Source organism: Panthera uncia, assembly GCF_023721935.1.
Source record: "Panthera uncia isolate 11264 chromosome B3 unlocalized genomic scaffold, Puncia_PCG_1.0 HiC_scaffold_1, whole genome shotgun sequence".
Classification (NCBI taxonomy): domain Eukaryota; kingdom Metazoa; phylum Chordata; class Mammalia; order Carnivora; family Felidae; genus Panthera; species Panthera uncia.
Window position 1 is genome coordinate 72,039,114 of NW_026057582.1, and position 13,028 is coordinate 72,052,141.

Sequence of the window (13,028 nt, forward strand, 5' to 3'; positions counted from 1 at the left end):
TCTTAACCCTGTCAGTCACTTTAATGGTAGGAATTCAGATGCTCTGACCTTAGGGACTTTGGGGGTCACTGAAATCATAGCTGCTTGAGCATTCATTTGTTAGTCACACAACATATCTTAGAACCATCGTGTCCAAGGGGTTTGTTATATGCTATGAGAATAGCAAACTTACTCCTGAATTTTCCAAATCAGCACAGATTTCAAATACTTAGTCCCGCTGACTCCATGAAAATATTCATACTTGACAATCCACCTCTACTAATTATAATTCAGGCAATATGGTCAGCTGAAGAAGTCCAAAAAGTGGATCTGACCTTACCCTCAAGGAGCAAATAGTCTATGACGGAAAGAAGGCACATGACATGTACATGTGCACTTTCAGGCATGGCTGACTGCCCACACCAGGTGGACTTCGAGCTGAGTCCGCCAGATCCCCAGAACCTGTATGGTGCCTGGTGCCTACATGCCCCAAAATACCTGTCAAGTTAAGGCATCGGATGAGGCTACAGATAGTTTGTCTAGTTAGGAGACACAGATAAACCACAAGAGGTGGTCAGAGGAAGGGCAGAAGAAGACTGAACATTTACTGATAAGTTGCTCTCTATACATTATCTTATTCAAAGTAATTAAACAATCCAGCAAAGTAGACTTTACTATTGCCATTTTACAAGTAAGATTAAGTAACTTGCCTGAGGCCCCCCAGCTGGGAAGTGACAGAGGCAGGATGTAAGCCCAGTTCTCTCTGACACTTGACTGCCATGTTTGGCTGCCTCCCTGTTGGAAGGACCTGGTGAAGGAGGTGACTTTTGAACTGAGGCCTGTTACAAAGTCACTAAGATAATATATCATGCATTGTTTCAGTTAATGCAAACAGGTAGCAACTGAAGCAGCACAGGAGGAAATGATCCTGCTGGCCAAGGAGGCTTCTTTCCACTCCTGAGTAACTCCATGGAATCCAAGAAGCCCCCTGCTCTTAGCTGGCACTGCCCTCCCCTCCCCTGTTCCTGTCCAGTACCCACTCCTCCCCTGCAGGGACATCCAGAATGCAACCTGCCCCACCCCCACCACCAAGCCCCTCGGTTACTGGGAAACACTGATGTCAGTACTCTAGCAACGTCAGCCACCAGCCTGGGAGGTGAGAGACCGAGATCACTTATCTCCTACTGGCCCCAGCCTTTCTCATTTCCTGCCAGCTCTATTTGCACACTTCCCTGCTTCCTCCAGCACCCCCTCCCCCGCCCCCCCTTCACTGGCTACTGGCTACTGACACGGTCTCTCGCTCCCCCCAGGAGGGCTGACTGAGGGCAAACATGGCTCTCTGAGTCACACAGCTCCCCATTTCCACACCCCTTCTTGCCTGGGGGTTTTAAGAACTAGCCTACCGCCCTATCCCCCAGGACCAATACTGCATCCTTGTGTGACCTTGGGAGGTTTGGCCTTTCAGCCTTGTTTTCCTCTTTTATAAGGCAGAGATAAAAATACCCTCTGTCTTGCTTACCTTCCCCCTTAACTCACAGGGAAATGGTCAGCATGGAAAAGTAAATGTTTCAATGATCAAAAAAGCATAACCCCAGAAAATGCCAGGCCTTAGCCATCATCACTATTCCAAAGTCGGAGAGGGCTAGAATTTCTCTTCATTAAGACAAGGCCCTGGGCCCAGTCCTCTCAGCCTACCCACCCTCCCGGTAACTACACTGCAAGCCCCCACCCCGCCGTGATTCTTCTTCCTCCTTCTGGGGGCCCAGCTGCTGCTTGCCCTTGTCATGGCTGTGGGAGGCTGCCCTCTGTCGGCCCCCGGATGCCTGACCACAGCAACCCCTCAAGTCCTGAATTCTGGACCAACATTGCCACCTGGTGGTCAACAGAGGCACTCCTGCCAAACAGAAGTACTTCAGCTCTGGTACCTGTTTGACCCAAGGTCCTTTGAAAAGGAGATCAGATAGAAATCTCCCCATCTGGTCCCTGTGATCTGTCTCCAGGAAACACGCAGATCTCCCCATGCCAGGACAGGGCTTTCAGAGGAAGTACCTTAAGCTGTGCCCTTGGAGATGGGAGGGAGGAAGGAAGATGCTAACTAGCCTGACGGGTAGGCAGCCATGTCTACATTTGCATACTTTATTTTAATGTTCAATGCCACACATATCCCCTCTGCATTTGCCCTGGCCCTTCATGTACCCTACTTATCAAACCTTCTGGCCTCCAGAGGGTACTCACAGCATCTGCTGGTGATAAAAGTGTTGGTGACACATTTCTGTGTCCTTTCCTTTTCTGGACCTATAGTCCCTTTTGTAGGAGAAATTCAATAGGTAAACACAGAGCAACTGCAATACCTCTAACAGGAGAGAGTGGGGAGTTCCCAGAGCAAAAAGAAAAGGGAAGGGAGAGGGGGCTCAGCATGAGACAAAACGTGCCGAGGTTGGGCTTCTCCTGGAAACCCTGCAACAGAGTCCCAGGAAGAGGTGATGACAAAAAGAGAAGTCTTCTCAAGACTTGCAAGAGGAAGTGGACCCAAGAGACACGCATCGAGGTCAGAGAACGGCTATGCAGAAGGAAAGACAGCAAACCGAGCTGCAGTGAGTGCCTGAGCCCTGTGGCACAAGGCACAGGAAACAGGGCAGAGCCCCAGGACCAGATGGGGGGGGTGGGGGCACAGTGCCAGTCTGAGGCTCTAGCAGTGCAGGGCAGCTGGAAGAGAGAGCACTGGAGTCACCGGAGGAGTGCAGCTGTCGGCTCCTGGGTCGGCAGCCTGCCTGAGTCTGGGGCACGGGGCCCAAGTTCTGAGCAGGTGCCTCAGCCAAGCCTTGGCAGTCAGGGATAGTGCCAGGCTGCAAGGGCTACCCAGGGCTGGAAACATAAGAGGGTTCGGGCTATTGCACAAAAACCTAGCAAATGCTCTGCACCACAGTGCAGGCTTGGTCCCAGAACCTGTCACTACTTCGTAAACCCCTCAAACAACACCCCCTGGCCTGTACCCAAGAGAATGCCCTGGGAGGTGGGGCTACAAAAGGAACTGACTCCCCTGGGGGTAGGTGGAGCCCAGCGCTGGGTTGGGGGGGGCGGGGGGCAGAGAGGGAGGCGTGTCAAGGGAGGAGCTCAGATCCGGCTGGGGTCGGCACTGGCAGAGGGTTTTCTCTGTTCATTCTGACTTGGCACCTCATCTGCACAGAACTTTTTAGAAGTCGGAGGGAGGAGGACACTTAGAGTGAGGTGTTGCCCTCAGGGAGGACTCTGGAATCCCCTGGACTCAACAGGGAGGGGGGAGGCATTCCCAGAAGCATCAGCTCCCAGGCGTCTGAGAACCCTGGCTTGGACCCTGACCAAAGAGTGCTCCCAACTGCTAAATAGGCCAGGGGCCCCTTTCTCTAAGCCCTGCATCCCTTCCTCCGGGGTGCGCCCTGCCCCTCCCTGAGTCACCCCAAGGAGAGAGGAGGAAAAAAGGGAAGAGAAAAGAGGCATTGACTACAGAGGAAGGAAAAGGAAACAGCAGAGGAGGGAGGAGAGAGGCCACACAAGAGTGGGTGACAGAGGAGTCCGGAGAGGGCAGATCTAGGGCAGATCTAGGGCAGGGGGAGATAGGGAGAGGGCAGGTCGAGCATCCCAGAGGGTGCCCCAAGAGCAGGGCTGCAGGGGCGGGGAGCTGAGGGGGCGGGCCGGCCATGTCCCACGGGACCTACTACGAGTGTGAGCCCCGGGCTGGCCAGCAGCCACTCGAGTTCTCAGGGGGCAGAGCGGGGCCTGGAGAGCTGGGGGACATGTGTGAGCATGAGGCCTCCATCGACCTCTCCGCCTACATCGAGTCTGGGGAGGAACAGCTCCTCTCTGACCTCTTCACTGTGAAGCCAGCACCTGAGGCCAGAGGGCTTAAGGGACCTGGAAACCCTGCCTTCCCCCACTACCTGCCGCCCGACCCACGGCCCTTCGCCTACCCGCCACATACCTTCGGCCCTGACAGGAAGGCACTGGGGCCTGGCATCTACAGCAGCCCAGGGAGCTACGACCCCAGGGCTGTGGCCGTGAAGGAGGAGCCCCGGGGACCAGAGGGCAGCCGAGGGGCCAGCCGTGGTGGCTACAATCCTCTGCAGTACCAAGTAGCACACTGTGGGCAGACGGCCATGCACCTGCCCCCAGCCCTGGCAGCGCCCAGCCAGCCCCTGCGCGTCCTCAAGGTAAGAGCAGGTCCAATCCCGTCCCTGGCACCCGGGAGCTGGAGAGAGGCCCGTGCTGGTGCAGGACTCTGAGCTCCCTGCTTACACTAACGAGTCTATGTTTGATGTTGCTGTGTGGAACTGACCCAGCCCAAAGCCCTCTGTGCTCACCACCATGCCCTCCCCCCCGACCAGGACCCCTCTTTGCTTCTCTGTGAATTCACGCTTATCCTAGACCCCACCATATGGTTGGAACCCAGTGTGTCCTGCAGCCCCTGTGGCCAGCCGACCTGCCCTGACCTCAGGTCCCACCAGCTTCTCTGCTGCCCATCAGCCCTTTCCTCTTGTTTCTCTGCCACCTGCTTCTAGAAGAGAAAACACCTACTGGTCGTAGGACTAGAGACTCGAGAAAGACTGAAGGAAAGTGTCCTCAGACCCTGTGGGAACATGAAAGGAAGTTTTGGTCAGAGCGGGGGACCCTCTGCATGCGGCAGGGCAGTGGCTGTTCTCACTGAGAGCCAAAAGCTGGCTCTGGATCCCGTATCTCTTTGACGCCCAAGTGTGCCTGTGCTGCTGGGATTCCTGCCCTGCCTCCACTCTGCTTCCTGGCCAGAGCCTCACCTCTGGTCCTTCTGTGTCCCCTCCAGGCCCCTGTGGCCGCCGCCGCACCCCCCTGCAGCCCCCTCCTCAAGGCGCCATCCCCAGCTGGCCCCTCACACAAAGGCAAGAAGGCGGTGAACAAGGACAGCCTGGAGTACCGGCTTCGGCGGGAGCGGAACAACATTGCTGTGCGCAAGAGCAGGGACAAGGCCAAGAGGCGCATCCTGGAGACGCAACAGAAGGTGCTGGAGTACATGGCAGAGAACGAGCGCCTCCGCAGCCGCGTGGAGCAGCTGACCCAGGAGCTGGACACCCTCCGAAACCTCTTCCGCCAGATCCCCGAGGCTGCCAACCTCATCAAGGGCGTGGGGGGCTGCAGCTGAGCCCAGCTGGCAGACTGTGACACCAGCCCTGGCCTGACCCTGCTGGGGCCCTAGAGCCCTCACAGGTTGAGCCTGAGACATAGACCATGGACAAATGGCAGCGGGTGGCAAGGGAGGAGGGCAGACCCCAGCATGATGATTCTATGGCTGAATAAAATTGCACTATGACTCAGTAATGGGCCTGCACACTGGGCCTTGGCCTTCTCCGGCGGCCGGCGGTGGGGGGGGCGGGGGGGGGGTTGCATGTGTGGCATGGGGGCCTCAAGGGCAGGGAATGCATATGGCTGGGTCTGTATACCTCTCGGTTCCATGCACAAATGAATATCCAAGAATACAGATACACTGCCCACAGCTCTCCCCTGACACACCACATGGCCAAGCTGCGTGTCTGTCACTCTGCTCCGCTCTCCCCCTGCCCCTAGCCCAACCCACTCTATCCTTCTGGATAATGAAGGCACACCACCCCTGCAATCCCACAGGCCTGGAACAGCCTCTGGATGTTTCCCTAACAGAGTTCTGTGGCTTGTGGGGGGATCCCAGCACCTCCCAATCCCTGTCTAGGCCTGCTGACCCCAGCACCTTGATATATAGGTCCGGGAGCTCCTGTCAGCTTCCAGATGGCTCTGCCACATTTATGGTCCCCTAGCTCTTAATCCAGGACTCAATCTTTTCTCTCCAGTTCCACAGCTTGAGCCCACCAGGCTGACAGCGCCCCCCCCCCCCAACATGGCTCCTATCCACCCATTCCCTCTTTGCCCCTCATTCCCTGGGGCTTGAGTTCTCCAAAGCACTAGAATCTGAGTGCCTGGGGGAGGACTCCCTTGGGAAAGGCCTGAGACCCGTGTGTATGAAAGAAAGTTGATAATGACAAGAACAATCACCTCTGTCAGTAAACCCCTTGGTTTTGTTGTTGTTGTTGTCGTTGTTTAATGTTGATTTATTTTTGAGAGAGAAACAAAGCATGCGCATGAGCAGGGGAGGGGCAGAGAGAGGGGGAGACACAGAATGTGAAACAGGCTCCAGGTTCCAAACTGTCAGCACAGAGCCTGACGCCAGGCTCAGACTTGCAAGCCGTGAGATAGTGACCTGAGCTGAAGTTGGACACTCAACCGACTGAGCTACCCAGGCACCTCTACCAGTGAAATCCTTTGTGCAAAGTATTCTTTCTTGCTAGAACTCTAGCCCTCTTAAGAGGCTCCAGTTGAATCTCCCTCCGGTTCTTCCAAGCTGTGTGACCTGAACCAGTGACGTCCCTCTATGCCTCAATTTCCTCATCTGTACCATGGGAGTAGGATTAATACCCATCTCACAGTGTTGTTATGTTCATAGATAAACAGGGCCTGGCACATGGTGAGATGAATAGTTGTTATTATTCCACTTTACTAGAACTGGAAGGACCTCAGGATCTCATCTAAACTTCTCATTTTGTAGGTGAGGAAACTGAGGCCTCAGGAAGAGAAAGGGACTTAGCCAGAGTCACAGGATTGCTTAGAGGCAGAATCAAAAACAGCTCCACAAAAATCACAGATCTCAAGAGGTGCTGGAAGAGACCTCAAGAGATCGGCTGGTGGGCTTTGGCCTCAGACAAGCAAGATAGTGCGAGCCACATCTTACAGATAAAGCCAGAGGGGATAAGAGACATTCTCCTGAGGCTCTCTCAGTCCTTTTGCTGTGTCAGTACACGGCACTTGTCTCTACTCCTTGCTCACACCCTCCCCACAGAGGCACACAGGGTGGGCCTGAGAGTCCCTTCAATAAGTAACCAGGAATTATGGGCACATGAGAGACATAAGACACAATAGGGCCTAGAGTCTCTCCTGGGCCGCCAGTGACTTGTAGGCCACTGCTGAGAAAGCCCAAGTTAGACATTAAGGAATAACTTTCTGACAGGTGGAACCCAGTCTCTCCCTCTCTCTCCCTTCCCCTCATCTCCACATCCCCAGGGGCAGAGACTTCCTACATCTTGGGCATCCTTGGGCAGCACGCCAGCCTCACCCAGGACTCGGTCCCTTTTCCTGCCTTTGCCTCTGTGTCCCTCAGGCATCCTGTCCTACATCTCTCCCTGGATCCCACTGCCACAGATCTGGTCTGCACAGACAGATCTGAACCTCAATAGCTGGTTTATTCCTCAGCCGTGGGGCCTTCTGAGTTTGTAAGGGGGAGGCGCCAGTCTCTGTGGATGTCCGGGAGAATCCCGCACCTTCCTTTTAGCCCAGGGGGATGGGGTTGCATAAGGGGGGTTTGTACAGAACATGGTAAGTGACTCAACCTCCGGATTTCCTCCTCTCAGCTCAAGACCACTGCCCCTTGACTTATTTTCAAGGTTCTGGGTGATGGGACCTGGGTTGTTCAGCACCAACTCCGTGCTTCTTTCCCACAGCTCTGAATTGGGTCTCCGCCCAGCCGTCCACCATCCTCTGGGCAGGTGCTTGGCACCAGGGCTGGAGAAGGGTCCCAGCGCCGCTGTGAGAAAAGAACACACCTGGTGCCTGCGTGACAAGGAGTGTTGAGCATGCCCCAATGCTCTGGCAGATCACATCCCAGGGGGATGACACATAGCCAGGGGTCACACTTTCTGAATGAGGCTTCTAACCTGAACTCCTCTGGTTTGGGCCAAAGTAACTTATTCAACAAGTATTCGTTGAGCATCTGTCCCTGTGCCAGGCTCTTGCAGGGTGTTGAGAACACGGTAGTGACCCAGACAGACCCAGCTCTTCACTGAAGGAGTAGGAAGAAAAGGACAACAAGCGAGTGCACTATCTTCCTTTGCCTTTCTAGGTGCCCCCTACCCTTAGTCATCCTGCTGTGTTCCAGGCATGACTGGACGTTGGAGAGCAGCAGGAGGGCACCCTCTCTGCGGTAGGGGACAGGTACTGCCCTTGGCTCTCTTTCACAGGCTCCCTGCCCTTATGGCCCTGGGGGCTGTAATGGACCCTCGCTGCAGCTAGCCAGTTTCTTCATCTCTCCTTGCAACTTTCCCTTAATCCCTTCAGTCAATCCATTAATACCTCCATTTGGGGAAACCAAATGGATAAACAGGGAGGGAGGTTATTTTATTTATTTAAAAAAAAACTTTTTGTTTACATGTATTCATTTTTGAGAGACAGAGCACAAGTGGGGGAGGGGCAGAGAGAGAGGGAGACACAGAATCTGAAGCAGGCTCCGAGCTGTCAGCACAAAGCCCGATGCAGGGCTTGAACTCACAGAGCACGAGATCATGACCTGAGCCAAAGTCAGACACTTAACTGACTGAGCCACCCAGGTGCCCTAGGAGGGAGGTTATTTTAGCTGGGGTGATCAAGGAAGGCTTCTCTGAGAAAGTGACACTGGAGTTGAAACCTAAAACATTTCAAGGAGGAGCAGATGTGCCAAATTGGGGTGGAAGGGTGAGCAGAGGGGAGAGCAAAAGGTGAAGGCTCTAAAGTTTGGGTGATCAAGAAAAAGAAAGCAAGCCAAGTGAGGCTGGCTGAATGGAAAGAAGAAGGAAAGGGGTAAACAAGAAAACACCTCCCTCTGTCTAGAATGGAATTGCAAAGGACTCTCTCCCTTTCCCATTCCCTCTGTGGGACAGGACAGTCCCTAAGAAACTGAGGTGTCACAGACAGCAAGCATCCAGCACCCAAACCCCTTCTCCAACCCACCCTCACCCCCCAAAGCAGAGCTGCCTCAGGGAAAGAAGAGGCAGAAAGAAGTGCTCATCCTTGGGCTGCGGTGACTTTAAGAAACCAGCAAATCAAGGTCCAAACAGCACACACATGCATCCCATTGCTTTAGCCTCCACAGTGGGCTCAGGCCTGCTTTTCCTTCATGAGCTGAACTGGGGACCGGGATAAGAGTGCTGAGCTGAGAGACAGGACCTCAGGCCCCTGGGAAACGGCTGAGGTGAAGGAAGGCTACTTGGTGATACCGGGAAGAGAGAGGAAGCTGCCCAAGGTGAGGCAGCCAAGGTCAGTCCTGCAGTGGCTGCTTGTGAAAGCTGCTCCCCTGCTCAGTGCACACCTCCCCACCCCACCCCCCATGGATTGCCACACGCCTGGGCCCCCAGGGCCCCCATCCCAGTGTTGCAAGATCCCGGTTGGGGTAGTGGGGGTGGAAAGGGGCCTCTTCACCTCCACCCCTACCCTGTGTCAGCCAGGGAGGGGGCTCTGGGATGCAGGGGGCTGTATAGGAGATGCTGAGGCAACAATAGCCAGGGCTGGCTGAGGGCCTGTGCACCTCCTCTCTGACAGGCCAGTCACTTCCTGTCACCCTCGCTGGCCCCTGGCAAGCAGACCTCTCCTCTCAGCCTGCACTGTTCCTAAGTGGGAATGGTTAGACTTGGGCAGGACTCCTGACTGGCCTTTGTCAGCTGCTCCTATAAGCAGGCCCAGCCCCATAGAAACTTCCTTGGCTCATGAGAAATTCCCTGAGGCAACCCCGCTGGGGACATTGTGGGAAAATGGCTGCAACTGGCCATCAATTCTGACTTCTGGAAGTAGCAGAAGGGTCCTAGGACTTGGGAAAAGCCAGGTTTCCTAACAGGGAGAGCCCCACCTACAGAGCCATAGCCTCCCCCTGTGGTTTTAGAAACAGAGATCTAAGGTAGGTGAAGGCAAGCCATAGGTAGAATGGATCCCCCACACCCCAAAAGCCAAAGTTCAACCCGAAGCCCCAAACTGTCCAACCCTCTGTTGCCCCCCACGCCTAGCACTGTTGCCCCTGGCCAGGCCATCCAACCCTGCTGCAATCGGGACGGTTTGCAAAACGCCTGCTAGCTCCCGCTTTGTCACCATCTGAGGTTAGGACTGTACTTGGGAGATAAGCCCAGGCCACACCCGCCCTCCAGAGCGAGACTGCTGGCCTGCTGCAATCGGGACGGTTTGCAAAACCCCTGCTAGCTCCCGCTCTGTCACCATCTGAGGTTAGGACTGCACCCTAAGATAAAGTCTAGCCCCGCCCACTGGCTCTGCCTTCAAACTTCTCAGGCAGCATGGCCAAGAGACAGAGCTCCTGGGAAGCCTCACTCAGGCCCAGCACCAGCACAGAGATGCCTTCTGCCTGGTCCTCCCCTCCCTACCTTTCCCCTCCATCCCCAGCCTCACCTCTGCACGTTGTCATTACCACCCTCTCCCTGCACTGGCCATCTGCTCTCTTCACCTCCCATCCCCATCCTTCCTTCCCCCTCACATCCCTCCTGTCTCCTCATCACACCCATTCATGTATTCATTTGCTCAAAGAATACTTATAACACCTACTCCAGGCTGGGCACTTTGCTTGTTCTAGAAGCTACAGGATACACAAAGAGAATAGTCCCTGCCCTCATGGAGCTTACAGATTCATGAGGGGGCCAGACATAACATCACAACTAAATTGATAATTCTAAATGGGCAGTGCTATGTGGCAAAAGTAAAGGGGCAACTGGGATGGATGTTAACAAGGGCACCTGACTTAAAGGTGAAGGTCAGGCAAGGCTTCTTCAAGGAAGTAACATGCAGATATCTCTAAAAGGTGAGGAGTTGGTCTGGCAAAGAGCAGGGGTTCCCAGCAGATGGAGAAATGTATGCCAAGGCCCCAGGCAGGCCCTTCCTGGTCACTCACAGTGGCTGGGGGACAGACCAAGTCAGAGAGGGGCTGAGACCAGACCTCCCTCTGATGGGATCCAGAGCATCAGAGGCAGGAACCACCTCCCAAGGGAGGTGGACATTTCCTCTCCTCTAAGGAGAAAGAAGAGACAGCGGGACAGCAGCAGACACAGATACAGGCACAGGTAGGATGTAGCAGGCTGTGGCCAGTTCTGTCTGTTTTCACCATGAGAAGAGGTGAGTGTCAGTGATGAAGCAGGAGGCTCTGAGAAGCAGGCTTCAAGGTGTAAGACCTCAGGTGATGAGAGGAAGGAGGACTGAGATTTCTGACTGGAGAGCATGCCTCCACTGAAGTCAATGATGACAATGGAGTGACAACAGACTGTTCTCCTGGGTGATTTCCCTCTGTGGTCCTTAGCTTCTGGGGGCCAGGGTAGAGAAGTCAAATGTTGGGAGGCAGGATGGACAGGATAGACAGTGAAGGGGGGGGTACTTTCGAAGGAGGGATTTAGTAATGAGCATGGAACCCAAGGCCGAAGATGAAAAGACAGGAAGGGCCAGCGGTCCTTCCATGAGCCCCTAGAACAGCTGCAGTAAGCCTACTTGAGCAAACAAACCGTAAGGAAAGGAGATCATATCAGACAGCACGATGTTTGATTCAGTTATTTCATAGGTGCTGCAGTTTCTGGTGATGATAAGGCTCCCGGGAGTGGCTTGTGAGGGTGGAATGGAGAATGTTAGAGATGGGAGAGTGAAGGAACTGAGAGGTCAGTGTGCTGGACAGAGCATCCACACAGGCACCACCACCACCAAGGCATCCTCTGTTCAGTCCCATCCTCTCCCACACCCCGCCCTCGTCCTAGCTAGCCTTCCCTTCCTCCCCTTCCTCCTCAGCATGTCCCTCCCAGTCTCTAATTTCCTCCCTCTGCAACCTCTTCTCACCTCTTCCCCTCTGGGATCTGCCCCACCCTCTCCCATGCCTCAGCCTCTTCTTATGCTGCTTCCCTCCAATCTCCACCTATTCTCCTTGCCCCCTCTTTCTCATCCTGCCCCTCCAATCGATCATGATCATGCTATGCCCTTGAGAACACTATTGCATTTTGGGTTAAACCCCACACACACCACCTACTCACTTTGCCTAATTTTGCTGTGCCTCAGTTGTAAAATTGGGGTATTTATAATAATACGTACCCTGGAAGGTTGCCAAAAGGAATGTGTGAGTCTAAAGTACTTGGAAGATGTCTGGGCACAAAGGGAATGCTCCAATGACTGTTATTCTCACCCTCTCTCCTTTCCTCCTCTCTTTCCTCCCAGCCACCTTCCCACCTCCATTATCCCTCTGTGCCGACTTCACACCTCTTCAAAGAGGCACAGGCGAAATCAGACTCAGCCCCTGCCCACAGTCTAGCAGGGGAACAAGCACAGAAATAAATGTCAAGAGAATATAATAAGTGCTAGATGCACAAGAGCTGCTATTGGAGAACAGGGGCTATGCAAACCATCTCTGCCTGGGGGAGTAAAGAAAAAACTCAGCAGGCGGATACCCTCTGAGCTGGCTCTAGGAGGATGGGGAGGAATTTGCCAGGCAAAGGCAGGACAGAGGTATTCCAGCAGAAGAAACATGAGGTGTTTCTTGTGCTGTTTCTGCTGGAAGGTACGAAGTTCTGCATGCGTGTGTGAAGAAGTTAGCCTGACCCCCCGGCCCTGGTGGGGGTGCCCCTCCTCTGCGCGGCCATAAGGGGGCAGCAAAGCATCAGGAACGGCTGCGGAGGGGCCGGAAAACGGAAAGCCACACAGACCTGGACTCCCTTGCCCCAAGCCTCACCACAAGGGTTTTCCCCAAATAGGCTGCCCTGCCAGGAAAAAGAGGGAGTCTGATACCGTGCAGAATAGGGTTTGTCTTAGAAAAAGAACAAGAGTCCCCTAAAGATTTGTACACATGTTGATAAGAACAGAACAGCTCTCCACTGAGTTGGAAGTGTCTGTGGAATATGTACTGTTGACGTGACTTCGTATTTACCATGAGCATGGACACTGTTCTCAGCACTTTACAAATCTTTGCTTTCTCCTCAGAGCAGCCTTGTCAGGTAAGTATAATCACCCCCCTTTTGCAGATGGGAACACGGAGGCACTGGGCCAAAGCTGCATAAGCAGAAAGTGGCAGAGTTGGTTTGGCTCCAGCGTTTGGCTGCCTCCCTTGTAATCACCTTTCCAGCCACAGCTGTGGCATGTCAAAGTATCAAATCCAGCCTCCCTAGGAAGTCAGCGGCCCTTCTGGAAACTCTCATCCTGTCAGGAATTAGCAGTGTTGCTTTATGTCATTTCACCCCTGACCTGTT

The 13,028-nt window shown here is 54.2% G+C and overlaps 1 protein-coding gene across 1 annotated transcript; it reads left to right on the plus strand.

The window, feature by feature from the left end:
* Positions 1-3,064: 3,064 nt before the first annotated feature.
* CEBPE (CCAAT enhancer binding protein epsilon) lies at positions 3,065-5,296 on the plus strand. Its single transcript, XM_049613095.1, has 2 exons — positions 3,065-4,166; positions 4,793-5,296. The coding sequence occupies exons 1-2, from the start codon at positions 3,657-3,659 to the stop codon at positions 5,126-5,128; spliced, it is 846 nt and encodes a 281-aa protein (XP_049469052.1). The 5' UTR covers positions 3,065-3,656; the 3' UTR covers positions 5,129-5,296.
* Positions 5,297-13,028: the final 7,732 nt, after the last annotated feature.

Excerpts from the sequence above, each read along its gene's own strand:
- CEBPE (XM_049613095.1), top strand. The coding sequence starts at position 3,657 with ATGTCCCACGGGACCTACTACGAGTGTGAGCCCCGGGCTGGCCAGCAG. Across the intron at positions 4,167-4,792 it reads AGCCCCTGCGCGTCCTCAAG|GCCCCTGTGGCCGCCGCCGC; the intron begins GTAAGAGCAGGT and ends TGTCCCCTCCAG.